We start from the raw sequence: 21,643 nt of genomic DNA, 5'->3' as shown, positions 1-21,643 counted from the left end.
CATGGACAAAGCCCGAGAACCATATTCAGTCTCAGCCATGGAAACTCACTAGCTTTGGGACATTGTTTCAGCCCTATCTCCCAAATGTTTTGGGGGGATAAAACCAAGGAAGATCTCTAGTATGCTGCCTTGGGCTCCTATAGGAAATATAAATTTAACAAATAAAAAGCAAGGCTGACAGGGTGCTTTGAACTGGGAGCAATCAAATGCTTATTTATTTCTGTAAGAATGTGCCTCCCTGGCTCACTTATCTCTCATCAGCAAGTAACTTAAGTTTAGACAAGCTTTTGTAATTTGGGAGGATTCTTTTTTCCATTCATCCCAGAACTAGCTAAAATGAGATCAGTGTTGCCAAACAGCTATCCTGAAAGGCCTCTTCTTGTTTAGCAATGCCTAGTAACTCAAGGTTTTGATATGTCCCACTGATGTTTAAGTTTCTATGATGAAGACAAGTTTGTGCCAGTAAATGTTACCAAGAGAGATACATGATGGAGTTTTGTTTTTAATGTTGGCCAGGCAGTGTCTGTGTCTACTTACTTACTTATGCTGTTACTGTACTGTATAGTATTCATCTTGTTAACTGTTTTGGAAATCAATTGTAGGATGCTATATAAATTAATAAAATAAATGAAAGCACACAAATATGATATGATTGTGGATGAACTAGTAACTCTGATTACTAAATTCTAAATCTGGATTAAGAGCCCACATCCTAAACAATGCAAGTCATTTTTTTCCCAGAATGTTTTTTCCCCCATCAGTTCTTTTACAACCAAACTGCAACACCGAATGTCTTGCTATCTTGCTATCCTTTGATGAGAAAATCCTACTCCACTAAGTTTAGCTTTAATACGGCACTTAGGATGAAACGGAATCACTAAAAGAGATTTCATTGGGTTGTTTTTTTGGGGGGGCATAGCTAGGAGTAGCGACTACTCAGGAATGCTTAGAGAATAGGCTTTAAATTTTTAAGTCAAAAATTGGATTTATTGTAAATGCCACATCCACAGAGCACAAATTTCTTAGTAACAAAGAAACATACAGATTTATGCAACTAAGCATTTTGACTGAGTAAAGAAATGCTCCTTGCACAGCTTTCGTTTAGATGTGCCTAGGCTAACCTAAATAAGCAGAAAGCGTAACAGAAGAGGTAAAATATTAAACAAACTGCTTAACTGTATTTTAATGTATATAATATTAAAATATTATATACATTAATAATTTCATCCATATCTAAATGTAAAAATCAGATATCTGCAGTACATTGCAATTACCCCAATCATTCATCAGGGTAAAAAATGATAAGAGTTTTTCTATAAGAAATCAGTTACGCAAAGAAAACTGTATCACTACAAATTTTTATTCAGAAGCCCATCTTTTAAAAAAAGTTTCATTATGAACTTGTTTGGTCAATCAACTACAACACTTTCTAACAGAGAAGGTAGAAATGGCATGGCTCAGAATCGTCCAGATCTTTCACGATCTCTTGACCGCCTCCTATCACGTTCTCGGCCTCCTCCTCCTCCTCCTCCTCCACCACCACCACCACCACCTCCTCCTCCTCCTCCTCCTCCACGACCACGATCTCTGGATCTAGAGCGACGTTCACGGGACCTCGACCTGGATCTATGCCTGTTAAACACATAAAAATAAGCAGTCTGTACCTACCTCACATTGTCCTGCGTACAAACTAATATATAAGGAACAAGTGTAAAACATTAAATATAATTCAAGGATTCTACATAATATAATTTGCATCATTACATAATAACACAAATATTGAAGGCACTTGTATTCTTAATCAATAATTTGAAGAGATCAATGACCTTTTGCTAGGAAACGACTATCATCTAATTCCGCTTTTTGCACATGGTGTGAATAAAGATATTCTCTGTCTGAAGCTATAAACAGTGTATTAGAATTGGTCATGACAGCCCTAGTCAGAAGTACTTAGATTAGGCAGTTACACCAAGGCAGCATTAACAAATGTTAGTATTTTACCTTAAAGAATACTCAGAAATAAATCTAATAGAGTTGAATGAGATATAACTGCTGTAGCAATAGTATTACATCTTAGGCCCCTTGCATTTCCCCAATATGCTATATGGAATTTTTATTTTTTTTAATCTTTAAATTAATATGCTGCTGAATCTGTTAAGACTCTCTGCCTTGCAACCAAGTTAAATGACAAGTTAAAATGTCCATTGCAAAATAGATAAATTTATCTAAATTAATGAAAAGCCACAAAACATAATCTAACCTGTTCTTTTTATAGGCAGCCTAGAAATTTAATAAATAAATACATAAAACCAAATACATTACTTATGAAAATCCTGTTCCAGATGGCACACAATCACTTCCCAATGCCCTCAAGAAGCAAAGTCTTCACTGCCTTCTGGAAGGCCACCACTGAGAGGGCCATCCTAGCTTCTAGAAAGAGGCTTTTCCAAAGTATAGGCCCCATAATTGAAAAGTAGTGCCTTCTGGTTTCAGCCTCCTTTACCTCATGGAACTGGGGTACTACAAGAAGCTTCTGATCTGACAGTTCCCATCTGATGTTCCATTGTTTGTATTATGAAATCAACAACATCCATTTAACCTATGGCAGCAATCTGATTGCACATGCACGCTACCTGTAATATATCTATCCTCATCTAGATACATAGCTGGCATATGTTATCGAACTCTGTCTGGGCAAGGATGAGGGGCTTCCCCATCTGAAATTGGCCCTGGCTTCCGGTACTACACTGTCCATGACTACTAGGTAGAAGACAGATACTGGCAATAATCTACTGGGAGACTTTGATGGATATCAGATGCTCTGTACCACAGGTTAATAAAGATGTGATGCCTTGTCTGTGAAAGTAGGGTGTTGCTGTTGAATTGCCTACATGGCCACTCAACACCATCCTTTTCTGAGCTGCTTGACCTCACCAAAGGGTTTGTGGTTGATTCCCCAGGGTTGTTAGTGTGGGTAGATTTCAACCTTTCTTCCCTGGGGATGGGGTCAGAGTTGACTTGGGATTTCATTGACATCATGGGCTTGTCCAAAGTCATCATGGGCCCAACTCACAAAGAGTCCATATTCTTGATCTGGTATTTATCTTGGAATAGTTGCAATGTGATCTGTGACTGGAAGATATTACATCAGACCACTTTTTAGTGACTACGAAGTTTGTTGCCATAACCACCCTCCCTAGGGAAGTAGGAGCCATTAGGAGAGTTTGCCCCTTATGGATCTGGCTGGTTTACAGCAGGCACTTTGAGGAATCCCCAGCAGTTTAGCAGCCAGTTAGATTATATACCAGGTCAACATTTAGAATACAGAGGCAATGATTTAAAGTGTCCTGGACCTTATTGGGGAAAGATGATACTGAAGATCTTCCATATGGTTGTTGTGAGTTTTTCCCCCCTAAACATTCTATGGACAAAATCACGTTTGCCTGGAATTTGATGCTGGCTGGGCATACAACTCACAGTAATACATACATACTCTACATATTTCCTTTGTTAAGGAAATGGCAGAATCCAAGTTCTGTGATCTTAATTTTTTTTCTAGCATTATTTTATAGAAATAGATCATCTGCACAGAGCTGTTCAATCCAGTGAATATATAAACAATTCTTTAAATATTATTTATTGTTGATCGCACAGTCATCCAGATGTTTAGACTAGATTTGGCATTTTTATACTAAAGAGAACAAACTGGCCTACAAGAAAGACCAAATGAAGAATAAAGACAAAGGCAAAATATTACATGGCCAATACACAAAAAAGCTAGCAGGCAAATATCCTACCTGAATATGGCGTAATAAGCCATCACCATGAGCCATAATACTCATTTACTGTTTCAACTTTTGTTTATATTTAAGACTTATCTATTAAAAATTATTTATTTCAGTTATTCAGCATATGTAAGTTATTCAGCAGCACCCTCTGCTGCAAAAAAACACAACACGCTAACATAAAATTTAAGCAGACAATCTAAAACAGAAAGACATTTTGAATTACTGACTGCCAATCTCTACCAAATTTGTTTACTATCAAATGTAGTATAATGTGAAATACCTTAGAAGCCATTAAATATGGGGGCCCTTCAGTCACTCTTGCCCCGGTCACCTCACGGCTTGACTACTGCAACACACTCTACATGGGGGTGCCCTTGAAGACCGACCACCTGGAAACTTCAGCTAGTCTAGAATGCAGCAGCACAGGCAGTGATGGGCATGCCTCAATATGCCCATGTAACACCTCTACTTTGCAAGCTGCACTGGTTGCCAGTTTGCTTCTGAGTGTGATTCAAGGTACTAGTCACTACCTATAAAGCCCTACTTGGCATACAGCCTGGTTACTTGAGGGACCACCTGTCTCCCATGGTATCTGCCTGCCTATATTACAGTTCATAGTAAATCAATTTGTATAGAGACTGGCTGTCAGTAATTCAAAATTTCCGTTTTAGATTGATTAAATTTTCTGTTAGCGTGTTGTTGTTTTTTTTCAGCCTAGGGTGCTGCTGTAGCTGAATGACTTACATGTGCTGAATAACTGAAATAGGTAATTCCATCTGACAGGACTGGTGCACGTCAGGTTCTAGCTATGGGGGCCTTGAAGTGCACCTTCTCTGTAGCAGTGCCTGTCCTCTGGAATAAAGTTCCTCCCAAGATTCGAATGGCTGGAGTTTCAAAGGGCCTTAAAGACACGGCTCTTCGCTCAGGCCTTTGGAGAGGATGATTGATGCCCCTTCCTTTCTTCCCCCATCCCAGGTTATTTTCTTCACCATCATTGTTCTTCTGTCTTGTGCTGTTTGTGTGTGTGTGTGTGTCTATTGTTCTTTATAATTAAATGTTTTAATGGTTGTATGCCACCCAGAGTCATTGGGAGTTGGGCAGCATATACATTTAATAAATTATTATTATTAAATGCTGATCGTGCCATGTTGTTGTTTTTATCTTGTTAGGCAACAAATGGATGAAATGGATAGTATTTTAATATTTAACTTACTTACAAATTCTCCCTCTTTGAAAAAAATCCTGAAAAGATACATGCTTTTTAAAAAAACTCCAGAAGTTTTACAATATAGAAATACTTACTTCTTACGGCGGCGGCCATACAGCTCACGTCGCAATTCTCGAGAAATAGGTTTCAAATGCATAAAGTTACAGAAACCTCCTCTTGTACACTCTCTAGGAGTAAAGAAATTAATCAGCTTGATTAATTAAGAATATTACCGTCTGCTTCCTGATTTTATTAAGTACTTTTTATCACATAAAATAATTTTAAGAAACATAAAGCAATCATGAAAGACAGTTTTATTACCCCATTTCATACTGACGGCAACAAGCTTCTCTGAAATCTGTCACAGGAGAAAGCTCGGCATGAATTGGTTGTCCATTAAACCACCGGTTGTTCAGATCAATCACAGCCTTTTCTGCATCTTCTTCACGTCGAAACTGAAACAATGTTTACAAAAGTTTCTACTTAATTGTTGAATTGAATCAGAGGGATGTCCAAAACATTCCAAGCAAAATACTCGAGGTGTGCAAAGTATTTGTTTCAGAATGAAATGAGCTTTCTCAAACATTCCAGAAGTGTTTCAAGCAAGAATACCACTGTTTCCAGCTTGATGCTTCCAGAATGCTTGAAATGGCCTTATTCTGCACTTGGGCCAGAGTTATTTTATTATGTTTTGTGCCTGAAACATTGAGACAAAACATTTTGCATGCTCCTATGAAACTATGTTCTAGGTTTTTGTTTCCAAGACAAAGGAAATATATTCTGGCAAAATCTGACCATTTCAAGTAGTACTGTTCTGAGCGTTATGACTGATGGGCCTGTTCATTGCAGCTTGTGAGTAGGATAGGATATTTAAGTGCTCACAAGATGAGATGGGACTGTACAATTTGACCCTGCTACTTTGGGCCTTGATCTTGGATATTTAATTGTAAGGATCTGAAAGAGTATGGCTACTTGAACTCAAGAACCTTAGCTCCCTTAAAACAGTGCCACTTATGGATTGGGAATAGAGGACACTGGGATACTGGGAGCAAGGTAAGCATATCTTCCCCATTCCTCTTATTGTTTATTTAGAAATATTTGGTATGACTTCCTGAAAACTACCAAGACATATACATATATACACATACATTCATTATAATATATATATAGATATAGATATATTCATTATAATACATATTTAAAATTGAGAACAGAGTTAAATAACCTAATCTAATAATCTAAATCATACACAAGCATAGATTTCCTTTGGAACACATAACACCTGCATTTTGCAATATTATGAAACATTAGAAAAAAAAAATTGTATTTATTTCCAATATTTATATTCAAGCAAATTATAAAAACTCTTGGCAGTTTACAAAACGTAAGAACTAAAATAACTCAATATCATTTTATCAATATATGAGTGCATAATAACAACAGATCTTTTTTTTATGTTGAAAAGCTATATTTAATAAGGATGGAAAAGACAGCCTTCTCAGTGGCTGACCTACTCTTATGTCTACTACTACAGCTTACTTTATCCTTTCTATAATAGCTTTCTGCTGCCATCTAAAGACATGTTCTTTAAAAAGCCCCTCATTTTTTTTCCTACTTCTTTACGATGATTTTAACTTGACCTGATGGCTTGTTAGATTAAGTAATTTTCTTCCTTATTTTGTTATGCTGATTTTCATCTGCTTCTTGGATACAGACATGTGCAGTAAAAATAATTACATGTCCTCTGCTGATGGAAAACTTTTTTATGAAGTTGAAGTTGATGCTAAAGCTGAAGAGAGGTATGAAAAAGGTCATTTTCACCAATTCTGCCTCCTATTGCAATCCCTCAGTCATTCCAAATCTGCTATAAAAGACTGGACAATCACTTGAAAGCAATGCAGGAAATGCACAGGAAACAGAAACAGAGATTTGATCAAGTAATCTTTGCCAGCTTCTATTTACAGAAACTTCTGCTGAGTCAAAGATCTCACAATGGAAGAACCCAACTGGATATAAACTGCTGAATTTTTCAACTTTGGGGGGGTGGGGTTAGGTGCTTTGAACTTTAGGAAAGATGGGATACTATTAATTTAAATAAGACCTAAGAGCCAGCAAAAACAATTTCATCCCTGAGTTTAGAAAGTCATCGAAAATAAAATACCTTAAGGTTGTGCTAGGTGCAATTTAACTCTTTCAATCTACAGTGAAAAATACACAACCTTCAGAAAAGAGAATGGTCTTACATGCCTGATACGTTTTATTCAGCAACAGGCATTCCCTTCCACCTGTCATACAGCAATAACAGAAACTAGAGTTATTAGAAAATGTCCAATCCTTATCAGCTTTGACCATACTAATCAAAAACAATGCACTGCAGCAAGTAGTAGTTCTCTTGAACAGGCAAATAAGACACAGCCACATAATTGATAGCAAAATATTAGTATTTTTCTGTTAACAAAATAGCAGTTTTCCAAAACATGTTAAAAATCTAGCCTTAGCATGAACTAAAAAGAATGCCATCTGATAATTATAAAAATCAGTTGGTTCTATACACGAAAAATGGCTTGTAAAAATAAAGCAAGCTATCTGACAATATTTTGGTGGCAGTATTAACAATAAAAATATGAAATACCTTCAGAGAAGGGAACATGAAAATTAGGCCAAATGGCAGAAACTTCAAAATGGAAAGAAGAAAATAACTTATTCTAATCTAGATTTATCTACTGCCATAAGATTTTAATAAAACTCTTTTTGAATGCAGAAATTGCTGTTTCAGAAAGTGTATAATCTTTAAATAGCATCTAGACTTTTAACAGAAATAAAGTATCAAATATCACAGTAAATAATTTCTTTTGCTTGCTTTGTTTCAACAGCTTTACCAAGAAGAAGTTTCATTAGAGCATAATCATTCTAGAACTTTTCTGTACTCTAACCAGAATTTTAGAAAACGACATTCTCTTTAGAAGAGCATTTGTAGGAAAAACTTGGTGCATAACATATCAGTCACTCATACTAGACAATGCTTATGGTTAAGGCATGTTACTGTAAAAATGTATATAATACATAATTTATTTATGACAAACAGAGAAGTGATCCTCGAAATACTTGAGAAGTTTCTGTATTGTGTAACCCAATGTGTTTCAGACTCCAAGCTCTTTATAAAGGGCAGAGAAAACACCTCCATGGAAAGAAATGGAGCTTTTTGCATTCTTGATAAAGGACTTGGGCTCTGAAATGTATTAGACTATACCAGTAGCTCTCAAACTTTTTGGTGCCGCAACCTCTGAAAATAATAGATTTGTTTCCAACCCCCTACTTGCCCCATGAATAAAATTAATGATTTCATTAATATTAGGGTTGAGCAAAAATACAAGTCATTTATTTTTAATACTTAAATACTTTTTTAATCACAGGGTTGTCAAATTTTGTGGCACAGCAGCTGCCCACCGCAGGCTTGCAGAGACAAAGGGAAGAGTGAAACCTCGAGCAAGTTCTGACAGGGTTCCCACTGCTTGTGCAAGTCGGACCAGTCTTTTTTCTTTTTTTTAATGTGACCCACCTCTAAGTTGGTCATATCCCCCACCATTCCTGATCCATATCACTGGCCATATAATAAATCCTTCTCAGGCACTCTGAAGATCATTTCTCCATCTGTTTTTGAGTATTGTGCCCATCCTCTCACACTTGATAATTTATCTTTGTAAGAATGTTAGTTCTTTCATTGACATACAAAGCAGTACATTTAAAGACATTTACATTTTAACCAGCAGGTATGGATATTTACCTCTTGGTCATGTGGATTAGGGATGTGCACAGAACAGTTATTTTAGTGCTTAAACTGAAATATGGATTTGGTTCAGATACAAAATAAATTGGGATTGTTTTCTTCCAGACACAGATCAAAATGAGGCAGAAATATTTTCAGGGCAGAAGTGATGAGTGGAAAAAAATCTCAAGGACACTGGTGGCTGAAGGCAAGCAGGAGGTGGAGGAATGGAAGGTATTGGGAAGACTGGGGGAAGCGCAGTGGGACGTGCTGTGCTGCTGAAAAGGGACCACGTGCCCCAGGCTTTCTCTATTTCCTGTAAAATCACTCTGAAATCTTTCTGGGTTTTGTTCTGGACTTGAAATAACAAAAATATTCTACGTTTTTCTTCTGCCCAACCATGGCCTGATCTGTAGTAATTCAGCAGAGGGTCCAGAATGCAGTATGCTTTAGGTTCAAAATAAATCACATACTCTATTTAGTGTGCATCTCTAATCTACATCTATATTCATTTCTATACCTTACCTTTACATATACATTTCCAACCAAATGATCTCCAAGGTTATCACAGACATTCATCTCTTCTACTTCTCCATATTTTTCTTCCATTTCTGTGAAGACCTCCTATATAGAGAAAAAACTTACGTCACTGGATTATTATTTTCAATCTGACACAAAAAGGAAACTATTAAATACATAAGGAGTCCTCATAATAACAATTATTTTATTTAAACTTTATTTTATATTTTTCCCACCAGCAGCCAAATGGCTTTGGTGGTTTGCTAGTAATAACAACAACAACAACAACTACTACTTAATCACTCACTCAGGTTTGCAGTACAACTCATTGCTAAAAAGCACTGGGCAGAATTTGAATTTTTAAATATTTCATTCCATTATAAGGTTCAGAAGGTATAATTTTAACTACAGCAAAGTAGTTCTTGATGCTCACGTTTACAGAAACACCCAAAGCATTGTTCAGCATAACATACCTCAAAGAATTCATCATAATGTTCCTGCATTTCAACATCACTCACAGCACCTGTAAATATCAAGTCACATTAATTAGAACCTGTTTGGTAACAATATGAAGGTCTTTTGAGTATACTGTATATTACTTTTAGTGAAATGATAGTAGAAGCCGTCTACTGGAGTAAAAAAATATATAACATAGCTAAAAATTAGAAGTAGACCATGAGCAGTTCTGCAAGTCCCTAAAAAAAAAATCACAGCAATTTTATAGTTTCAATCAACAACTCAAATGCACACTTTCAAGATAGGCTGAGTGATAACTAAGGATACTAATCTGATGTTGAATACTCCAATGTTTAAAGTATGAATAGTTTTTGTAAGAGTCTTTGAAATATAATTTGTAGGCCTAAAATAAGAAAGGACATTAAATATTCTAAGGGAGTATCATGTTAAAGATTACTATTCCTAAAAGGAAATATTAAAATTTGTTTTGTGATATAACTAAAACTGCTCACAATCCATACAATTGAACACAGCTATTAACACAAAATATTTGACATTCCTTCAATAAACCCTCCACCTTTATTAAGTTTACTGATTGGGGGAGGGATTTTGTTCCAAAAATCTTGCAAATTTCAGAAGAGTTAAAGCAAGCCATGCAATATTATTTCCATGCCTTAGGTTGAACACTTTACAGGCAATTAGGCCACCTGTTCTTATAAAAGCAAATGTTTTAAATATATGTAATTCAAACCAAAGAGTATGGCAAAAACTGATGGCTCTACAGTACTTTAATACATGTTAAACAGATATTAAGGCTGCTTATATCCATTTGATCCAAAACTTTTAAATGCAATGGCAAGATTCAATTCTGGTTCACCGAAAGCATTTTATACTTTCAGATAAGCAAGCTTTACAAACCAGAGTCTGAAATAATAATGTTTGGGAAAACTCAAGCCATTACTTCCCAAACCTTTCATTAAATTATTCGTGATCCATTTTAGATCTATTTCAATAAAGATAATGGCAATGTATAACAAACAGTCCAGTGCCTTCAAGATATATTGTAGTATAACTTCTATAATTGCTAACAGCATGCTGAGGTTATGGGAACTATAATCCAATATGTTTGTATGGCAACCAGTTCAGGAAAACTGGCTAATGGCTATACCTATATTTAAATTAAAATGACACATATAAAATTAGGTACTAAATACTGACAGGTATATACAATATTTAACACCATTTAAATATTTTATGAGGTTTTAAAATGCATTAAACAGTGCCAGCAAAGTCACAAAATATGCTATCTATATATAACTTAATGGCTATCCACTTTCTCAGATTCTGTCAGTACATTAACACTATTTTAATGTACTTTGGTTTTCAGAAGATATCAATTGTTGCCATATGTAACTTTTCTAAATTTAATAAAAGTATTTTCCTGCAAAAGATAATCCTAAACAAATCAAATTACAAAACAGTACTCTGGACTAAATGAATATATCATCAGAGTACTATTGCTAGATACTATTGATGCTACTGTATTACAGCAAAGGGGAGCACAGTAGTTAAACAATGTAAATATTTAATAACCAAACTGCCTATAACAAACCATGCAACTTAACAGCAAAATGCTGTTGATTATCTCTAATAACATCGATTTTTAAACACTATATTTGAATGTGTCATTAGTACTATTTTGAAATATACCTGCTACTGAATGTTCAGCCAGCAGACTTTGGACCAATAAAATTTTAATAACTTCAAAGAAGACTGTGTAGCTTAAATATGAATTAATTATCAGGTTGAAGGAAATTTTAACACATGCTCAGATAATTACATATCACTGCATATTATTTAGCAGTGGGAAACTGAGACAGCACCGTAAACAGCAGACTGCGCTTAACTATTAATTTCTGATCATTGCATTGTTTAACTGCTTCAAGAGCAAATCACAGACTAGCTCAATTATTTACCCCTTTAAATCATTTTTTCTACTGGTATACAGTAGACAAATAAGATTTTCATATTTCATAACTACCGAAGTATTCAGAGTTAGTTAAAATTAATCTCCACATTTTCCCATTACTTACTAAATTTCAGTTTTTAAATTAAGAAAGGAATTTTAAGTGTACCTACACAGAGAGGTCAAATTAAAGTGATTTAAGTGTCTAAATATAGATGGAATATTTTAAATTAAATTAATATGCTGTTGATCTAGTCACTGAATAACAGCAAAGTATCAAAAATACATTGAAATGACTGATGCTAGTGGCAAGGACCGAGCAGCAGAGCAATGACTCAAGGAGGCTTTTAACTGTTCCTTAAAAAAAATAATAAATATATATATAAAATGGGTGGGTAGCCAAAATTTCAGAGGATGCAAAATTTGGGATGGGAGGCTGGGTTTTGAGGACAAAAATTTTCAGACACATTTTATAAAATGTGGTCCGTTTGCTTCATTAAACTAAAAATGGTAGACCAGCTTCAGTTGACACTGAGCTCTGACAATCAAGCCCAGGGAACCAGTGAAGGAACTTGTATGAACTTACAGCGCAAACCGTCAGCAGACTGGGAAGAGTTTTGAGGGTTACGGTAAATGTTCAAGAGGGCAATGGTCTGAAATACAAAACGCAACAACTTTATATTATGGAAAATAAGTTTAACAAACTGATTTCCGTCTGGTGATCACTTTTAGTTGAGTCTCAGTGCTGAAAGAGAGAATGTTATTTTCTCCCACGAGAGAAATAGGTGTCCCTTTTGAACCACCCTAACATTAAAAAATAGAGATTTCACAACACTTTACTATTGTGTTAATTTCAAATGCAACAAATTCTATTTTAATTCTTGATCCTTGAACCTGATGCCATAAAAACCATATGAAAGTATTAAAAATGTCTGAAACTGGTTGCTGTAACACACAATAATAAGGTTGTCATGAAATCTCTATTGTCTAAGAGTGTTAAGGTGAAACAAATTCTAAGTTCCACTTACCGTTTATGGCAAAAAAAAAAAAAAATTCAGACAAAAAGACCAAGATTTTTGATAAATGCCTAATGCTTATTCTTAACAGTACAAAAGCAATGTTTCACATTCTCATACAGAAAATAAAATTCTAATCAATTTATGTTTATTAAGGGCCATTCTTTTTGCCTACACCTAGGCATTTAACAAATTCTTGATCATTATGTAAGGAGTTCCATCACTTGTCCTGTTTGCAACAGCTTTATGTCAGCAGCTCAGAAGCCAACATGATTTTCTCATATTTAGGAATGGGCTCTTTAACACCATTCTTAAAAAAAAATTTCTCCAACTGTGGGACTTACAGTGTGAGCCGTCAGCCGTCTGTGCACTGTTTTGGGGATTACGATAGATGTTTTGAATCAAGATGGTCTGCGGGGAAAAAAAAAATAAAAAGGGGAATTCTACTGGCTGCTGTGCATATAACAGACAATTGCAAAGAGACAACTTTTTGTGAATAGCTTAATATTTTTTTTTCAAATTGTATGCTATTTTCTTTTGTATTTGCACCATGTTCTTAAAATACCATTCAAGCATTCATATTATGAAAACAGTTACTAATTTCACCAAGAAGCGATTCTTTAGCCCATATCTAGAAATGGAATTAGTAATACAGTATCTTTGTAGCTCATTAGCCAATCTGTGCACATCTTTTCATTTAAAGTTAAACCCATTCAGTATAGACATAAAATGACTGATTAATGCCCACAATATATATATAATGTCAATATATCAAAAGATGATTGCCATACAGTCTCCACTTTCTCTTATCAAGACTTTTCTTGGTGGAGTTTCTGTTTAAATAATATGAGTTTCTACATGTTCACATTTTGCAGATCTTTAAAGAAAGAATTTCCTTTCAGCCTTTGTACTTTTCTACTTGAAGAATTTGCCCAGGCAGACTTGAAACCTTACATTTGTACCGTTCTTCTTAATATCAAGTTGTCTGAAAAAACAAACCATGTTTAAGTTAGTAATCTAGTATCTCAGAATTGAACTGTCCATATTAGTTTAAGTCGCTCAATGTTACTTAATAAAAATGTTAGTTTACATGAGCTTTTATTTGAATTGATATAAACCACTGTATTTACAAAATTGTTTTCAGAACTTATTTCTTTTTAAAAAACCAGCCAGTGTTAACCTGTGGTTCTTAGCCACAGTAAAATAACTGTTTTATCAATTGTTGACTGTTTCTCTGCTAATAACTAATTCTAACTGCTAATACTGTTTTTATGCAAGCTGGCACGAACCTGCATGATTTTTTAAAAATCATATTCTTACGTAATGCAATTTCTGCATTAAGCATAAAAATGTAAGCTATATCTATGGTTTGTTAATTATCTAACCTGTCACAAAACAATACTGTAAACACACAGGACAGAATAATTGAAATTCAATTACTTCATATTTTCTAGGTCTCAGTTCAGGATAATTGACCTTTCAGTGTATACTATTAATGAGATATCTATAATGGAAGGGTTTGACAACAGAAACCTAGTTAATATACAGTATACAGAAGTTGTATTCTGTTCTATATCTAACAGCTGCTGGTGATCCCCAAAGCTGCTGGAAGAGTCAAGTTAAAAGCTTTTAAATGGAATAATACAACTTTCTAAGCAACATACTATTGCAACCAGTCTGCAATAGGAGGCAAATTCTTTAATTAAATGTACAGTCACTAAACTGTAATGCCACAAAAACTTGCTGACTTCAATAATCCACACTGGTATTATTTTAAAAAGTATGTTTACATTTATGGCACTAGTGGAGCATTAAACAATAGCATTTTATTGATTATTCAAGATTTAAAAAGCATTAGGACAGATCGAAGTTTGAAAACAAAATATATATTTTTGTAAAAATACTCCAAGACTAAACAGCTTAGGAGCTATTTGTCTATATGGTTATGAACCTATCTGGACAGTAAGCCTGCAGGAGAAACCCTCTGTAAGATCTCCATGCTTTCAAAGGTCCATCAAAGAACACCTTTTCTTCCATTGTTTCTCAATTATAGAGTGTGCTTTGTTTGGAGTTTGATGTAGCCTCCTCTCAATTATTTCTGTTTTCAGGAAAGGAATTAAGATCTTCTTTAGCTAAGCTTTTGATTTGCCCTAATATTAATTGTTGTTTTATTGATGTTGTTTATATTTTATTTTACACTCTAAGGTTCCTGAGTGCCCCACTGGTAGATAGAGAAGGTATAAATAAGGCAATAAGACTGTTAACAAGGACCAGTCAAGATGATCATATTACACCAGTGAGTTGCCATCTGCAAACAGCCTCCCATCTTTCCAGATACAACAGAAAGTTCTAGCACTTACTAATCAACCAATTGTCAGGTGATCTGAAGTACTGTCTTCTCCAATATATATTTACACACATATATGTTTTCTGAATTTTTTGTTTAGGTACTTCTGTTAAATTAGTTCTGCTGGGTGCCTGATTACACCAGGTTTTAGCAACACCTGGATAACCTTGCCTTGGCTGGAAGCTAAGCAGACTGCCCTTGTTAATAGTTGGATAGCAGACTACCTGGGATTACAAAGTTAGGCTGGAATATTGAAAAACATCCTGGAGCAATGTTATAATTTTTACTTTTCAACTGACTAGATAATGTTGTTATCTAGAAATAGAATACAAAAACAGTAAACAGTAATAAGTACCTCCTTATAAATTTAATGAGATTTAGATATACATAGGAATGCAATACTAACTGAATGAGATTTTTCTAGCTATGTATCTATAGAATTTTCTCTTATGGCTTTTTAAAAATATTGTATTATAATTTAAGGCAGCAATACTATAGCCCACCAGCTGATCTCTCAGTAGAGCAACAGAAAGCTATGCTGACATAGAAATAGGGCACTGTGTGTCAAGGGTAGGAGTATGCCAAAGACAATTAAGTGAGGCTTTTCATGAGCAAAATCATCCAGCCCAGCCCTGGAGCTGAAATATTTTCCCTATATCATTGGTGTCATTGGCTCAAAAAAAAAGGGGGGGAGGGAAGAAGGCAAAAGCACTGACTCTCACCTTCTATCCTAACTAGCCTTAGTGCTTGGGTAATGACAATCTCTCCATCACAAATTGTCCCTACAAGCTACACAGTATAGCTGACAGTTGTTTTGTTTTCATACCAAATGTTGTTTTATTATTTTAATCTTAAGTATTTTAAGAGATAAAAAGCTGAAATGCATGGAAATTCACACATTAAAAAAACAGTTTGCTACTTAATAAAATAAGACAAAGTATGCATTACTGGTAACAAAGCTATCTTGATAGTTCACAACTAGCTCAGACCAGGAGTAGATAATATTATACATTTCAGAAGTTGGAGATTACAATTCCTACAATCTCATCATGGCTATCCTGGTGTAGCTGATTAAAGTTGAACCCGGAGAACACCAAGTTGCCTACCCATGGACTGGACTGTACCGACTTTACAACCCTAAGCTACAATGTGATTTATTTGATTTTGACTTACTGAGATGTAAGAATCCTATCTATTTTAATGGCATTAAAAATGACTGTACTGCTGTTAGCATGAATGAAATCTAAGTTGTGCTACATAAAAAAACCATTCAGCAAGGCCTACTATTATCTCACCTATACTTCCCTTTAAGAGATAGTAACAAAAATGATACATTTTCATGCCAGCTTTTGTGAAGTGCAGGAATTTGCACATATTTGTCATTTCACAGAATTACTCTATCAGAAAAATGATCAAAGGAGGTTTTGGTGAAATTAGATTTCTTCAGTTAAAAAAAAAAGAGGCAACTACTTTCTATGCCAAATATTACCTAAAAGGTTATCACTGGCTGACTTCTAACATATCAGATTCATAGAAGTATTACTTTTAACTGCTACAGATTAAAATAATTTAAAAGGGCAGGTTTTAGAAAAAGTAACTCGTAAACATTTCTTATAAAAAAAACCTTTTAGCAATTCAGAAATTAGATATTTATAAAGCTGAGGCTTTAAAAGTCATAGTTACATAAAAAGATATATGTAAGGGTCTGTAAAAAGAAAATACACAAACCTGGCTAAATGTTGGTTTATTGTGCAACCGAGAACATCGATCTCCATGGCGACATGCTCCAATTTTGAAATAAAAAGAACAGTTGACCCTGAAATCAAATATACAGAAAATCATTTTTAAAAAGTTAGTTTAGTGATCAGTAAGATTGGTATCTATAGAAATAATAATAATAAATCAAATCAGGTCGACAGAAATAACATTTTCAGGTTTAAAAACTTAATTTAGATATGTTTAATCTATACCACAATTTAAAGCAATGAAGATCTATACAAGAGCCTTGCTGCTTCAAATTTGATCCTGGTCTCTGAGTATAAAAACTAGAAAAAAAATCTGACCATAAATTATGTGGAAATGTTTTGTGCTAATTTCTTGAAACCTATGCAACTTAATTCCTATCAATAAAGGTAATAGACAAGCCAAATGAAGCATTTTCAGGAGAATAAATATGGATAGCAGAACTTCTAAATTAAAACTGGGTACTAGTAGGAGACATTATAAATATTCAAGCCTCCCATTATCAACTTCATTTAACACAACCAAGAAATGGAACCTTCCTTTAGAGTAGTGTTAAAGCCCATCCATAGTACTGCAGTTATTTCCACTGAAAACCATTTGGAGATTTCAGCTGACACAGCAGTGTTCATATGAGCAAACCATGGACTGGTTATGACACATAAAACCAGTACGAGTAATTGACCATAGTAGGCCAAGTCAAGAGTTACTTCTTGATCTCAGCAATTATATACTGAATGTATACTGCTGCTTCATAACAGAAGTGATTGTTGTATATCAGAGATTGTCGAATTTAAATATTATAGCATAATGCTGACAGAAAATAGATGTGAAATTAGTGTTATGCCTCTAGATGTTAAAACAACTGTGAGCCAGAAATCCATGATGCTGCAAACCATCCAGGAGACTTCAATCTCCAAGTTCAGGGTGGGGTGGAAGAGTTCTGCAATGGCTCAGGACCATACAAGTCCCAAGTAATCCTTGGCCTGACCCTAAGAGATGGCCATATGTTTAATCAAGTCTTCACTTCAGAGGGGTGATCTGGAAATTGACAATATCATATTAAATCCTTTTCCCTGATCCTATACATCCTGGTCTAGATAAGGTTTATAACTTCTGCCAATCTCAATGAGAGATTGAGGATTTTCCCAGTAAATTGCCACACCATTCTGCTGAACCTGTGGTCAAGCTCTGGATCTCCAGAGACAGCCAGAGCACTTGACAAAAGTGCCCCTGAGGCCTCTGCCTTTTTACTGATCTCCTAGTTTATCAGGGAGCTGCAGGAAATGAATTAACAGAAGAGACATCTCAAACCCGTGGTGGAAGACTAGAAAAGAACTTGACCAAACATACACATGAACTCGTGTTTGAGCCTACACTGTAAAGATAAGGATAGCAAAGCATCAATTTCTCTGCCTTTATTGCATTGGCAGGATATGCCCAGAAGCCTTGTTTACAGTGATCCATTCCCATTTGGAAAAAGGCAAGATCTTTCCACAGGCCACTATGGAATGTCTTGCAACATTTTGCTGATAAAATTGCTCACATTCACTCTGATTTGAACTTTGCATGGATGGGGTCTGAACAAGCAACTGGGATAATATTCTGCAATATGTTACCTAGGATTCATTGTGGCAGCATGAGCTCAATTTATTTGGTGATTCATGCCCTACCAGGTTCTTCCAAGCCATAGGGGTTGTGGTGTGAACAGCTGGATTTGGTAGTAGTAAGCGCCTCTTTGGGGAGGTGAAAACGAAGAGGCATTCCTGGATCTGTTTTCAACAACTACTGCCATTAGGGAAGACTATAGAAAATGTGATGGAGCTGCAACTACGGAACACCTTAGATGAAGATTATCATCTAGACACAAGGTAGGGAGGTGGAGGCCATAGCTAGAAGACTTTGCCAGTTTTGCCTGATGGGAAACGGGAGGCCCTGGTGACAATAATTTATCCACTTATCACCTTCAGAACAGACTACTTGAATGTGGTCTTCATGGAGCTGCCTCTGAAAACTATCCAGAAAATGCAGTTGGTCAAAAGGCAGCTACCTGTCTATTGGCAAATAAGTTACTCTAGCTGTGTAGCACTCATTTTGCAGGCACTGAATTGGCTCCCAATAGGTTTCCAAGTACAATTTAAAGAGGTGCTTTTAACCTATATGCCCGTTTATCATTTGGCTTCCATATACTTCCAGGACTATCTTTTTCAAATAGAACTAGCTGATCTGATCCATTTGTCTTGAGTAGGAATATTGAGGATTCCGCCCATATGTGATGTTGTGCGGTTAGGGTTTAAGATAATTATTTTCTATCACTGGGGTATCATTCTGGAACAGCCAACCCCTGGATGGCACCCTTTCTGGTGTTCAGGAAGGTAGATAAGATGGAGCTACTCTGCAAAGCTTTTAACCTGTAATAGTTGTTGCTTGGATTGCAAATAACAGAGTTTGTTAGTGGTTTTATTACTATGTATCAATTGTATGTATTTATCTTATGGATATTTTGATATGTGGGGGGAGTACAAAAGGGAGAAATCCTCCCACAAATAAATAAAACATACATAGCACATTAATCAAACATAGTTTTAACAAGTCAAACGCCCAGGATTCCTTAAAAATTCCACAGAGGATTCCAAAAGGCTATGAAAAAAACTTAAAAGTATTCACTTCGCATTATAAATTTAAAAAAATGGTGTCCAGGCAAAATTTCTCAATCCCTATTCCCTTAAATGTCTTCAGCGGAACTGAGAGCAAATAGCCTGATGTCTGACAGGACAGGAGAACGCTAAAAGCAGGTTTTCTCCCCAGGAGAGTTAGCAACAGGAGCTTTAGATTTATGCGAAGACTTCCCGCCCAAACTCCTTTACAGTGAAAATAAGGAGAAGAGCCACCTCAGGCTTTTAGTGTTGTCTCTTGCTGACAAAGCCTGCCCACGTGCGCTTCCGCCGCCATAAAAACGGACCGTTGGGGTAATGGGAGAGAAAGGAGAGGGAGAAACGGATCAAGGAAATCCTCGCCGTCAGCAGCCCGCCATCAGTAGCCCTCTTCCGGAAGAGCACGCGCGCGCGCTTATTGCCACGCGCTCCACCTCCAGAGAAAGGAAGTGGGGGGCGCGCGCGCTGCCGAGTTGCAATCTGGAGCGCCGCTCCGGTATGCGCGAGGCATTCAGCAACAGCAGCAGTAGTGGAATTGCTGGAGGTTTCGCGCGCTTGGGGTTCCTATGGCTGAAGAGCGCGCACGCGCAAGTCTCAGACAGAGAGAAAGAAAAAGAGCTCCTCGTGGGAATCCATTGCTGTGAATGGTCTCCGCCAGAGCGCTGTCACAAGCCTCGCCGCCCTCCCCGCTAAATCGCAGGCGCTTAGGGGGCCTCGGAGAGGGGAAAAATAACGCACTTACTTGTCTTTTTCGGTACCGAAAATGGAGGCCAGATACTCCGCCATCTCTCACAACCTGCCCGGCCCGGCCGACCGCCGGAGCCCTCGGCACCCACCTAATACGTCACAAGCCCGCGACGGAAATATCTGCCGTCCCACCGTCCGTGAAACGATTGTACTCCTGCGACCAATCGGCACAGAAAGGTGGGGCGGCCGGGAAACGCTTCACGCATGCGCCTGGTGCTGCCGCCTCGGAGTTCTAGGCGCGGCTTCTCTTGGCTTCGGGGTGGGTCAACCGGGCCGGAAGCTTTCTCCACCCGTCCCGGAGTATAGGGTTAGATTCAGGGGGTCCTTTTCGTGCATGTCCTTTCTGATTTATTCCTTCATATCCTAAGGGTTTTTTTTTATTATTTCAATTAAGAAGACATCTGGTTCCCATTCCATAAAATGTTTACGTTCTTATTTAAAGTGGTGACCTAAATCAGTGTGATAAATTGTGGAAAGGCTCTGCTAGGAATACCATAGCCGGGGAGCTACTTCGGGATGTTGGGCCTGTTGTGATAGCTTTTTGATATATTGGAAAGAGGGAAACATGGGCAGGGCAAGTAATTTAACTTGAGTCTCCCAAGTACTAATTAGGACCACTTCTAGTTTTTTTTGGGGGGGGTGTAAGCCAAGATTGGCTGGATTTAATTTGATAATTACATAACTTTCATCTAAAGACAACAAAAATAAACATTTACCAGAGTTGGTTAGAGTAGAACGTAGAATTTAAATTTGAGAATATGGTCAAAAGGTTTATTTTTGAATTTGGTATTTTAGACAAAGAGAGCCAATTTGGTGTACTGGTTAAGACATCGGGCTAGAAACTGAGAGACCCTGAGTTCTAGTCCTGACTTAAGCACAAAGCCAGCTGGGTGACCTTGGGCCAGTCACTTTTTCTCAGCCCTAGAAAGGAGGCAATGGCAAACCATTTCTGAAAAACCTGCCAAAAAAACTGCAAGGACTCGTCCAGGCAGTCTCTGAGAATTGGACACAATTGAATGGATTAAAATAATAAATTTTAGATAAACTGACCTGAGAGAATACAGATGTGAGTATAACATAACACATAGAATAATCACATAACACTGATGGTAAGGGAATAGGAGAACCATACCACTGTATCATAGGAGATCCTCTTTCATGGCTTTTGTATAGTCTTTCCCTCACAATTATTTTCTCTGTTAAAAAGAAAGGTGGCCAGAATGAGGCAGTGCAATTGCACATCCAAGGCATCTTCTGGAAGATTCCAATTTTGGATTAGCTCAGTGTGTGAACCCAACTGTTCTCATCTGTAAAGTACAGATTATGACACAATGTTGTGTGAACCAGTCCACTCCTTCAGTGGACCATTTATAAATGAGCATAATTCACATAATATGATGGCTGACTCAGCCATTATGTGTATTCACAAGTTAAGCA

At 36.5% G+C, this 21,643-nt stretch overlaps 1 protein-coding gene across 4 annotated transcripts; it reads right to left on the bottom strand.

The window, feature by feature from the left end:
* Positions 1-1,339: 1,339 nt before the first annotated feature.
* On the bottom strand, positions 1,340-20,333 carry U2AF1 (U2 small nuclear RNA auxiliary factor 1). Of its 4 annotated transcripts, XM_063305285.1 has the most exons (9): positions 20,202-20,333; positions 16,794-16,881; positions 13,673-13,703; positions 13,063-13,129; positions 9,754-9,803; positions 9,287-9,385; positions 5,317-5,450; positions 5,091-5,183; positions 1,340-1,632 (listed from the first exon to the last, which is right to left on the bottom strand). In XM_063305285.1, the coding sequence occupies exons 2-9, from the start codon at positions 16,838-16,840 to the stop codon at positions 1,458-1,460; spliced, it is 696 nt and encodes a 231-aa protein (XP_063161355.1). In that variant the 5' UTR covers positions 16,841-16,881; positions 20,202-20,333; the 3' UTR covers positions 1,340-1,457. The 4 variants fall into 4 exon arrangements, with proteins under 4 accessions (XP_063161355.1, XP_063161354.1, XP_063161353.1 ...); XM_063305284.1 differs by lacking the exon at positions 13,673-13,703; XM_063305283.1 differs by lacking the exons at positions 13,063-13,129; positions 13,673-13,703 and adding an exon at positions 12,289-12,355.
* Positions 20,334-21,643: the final 1,310 nt, after the last annotated feature.

Source organism: Candoia aspera, chromosome 5 (genome assembly GCF_035149785.1).
Source record: "Candoia aspera isolate rCanAsp1 chromosome 5, rCanAsp1.hap2, whole genome shotgun sequence".
NCBI classification, from domain to species: Eukaryota; Metazoa; Chordata; class Lepidosauria; order Squamata; family Boidae; genus Candoia; species Candoia aspera.
The sequence above is the reverse complement of the archived record's forward strand: the minus strand, read 5'-3'. Positions and strand labels throughout refer to the sequence as shown.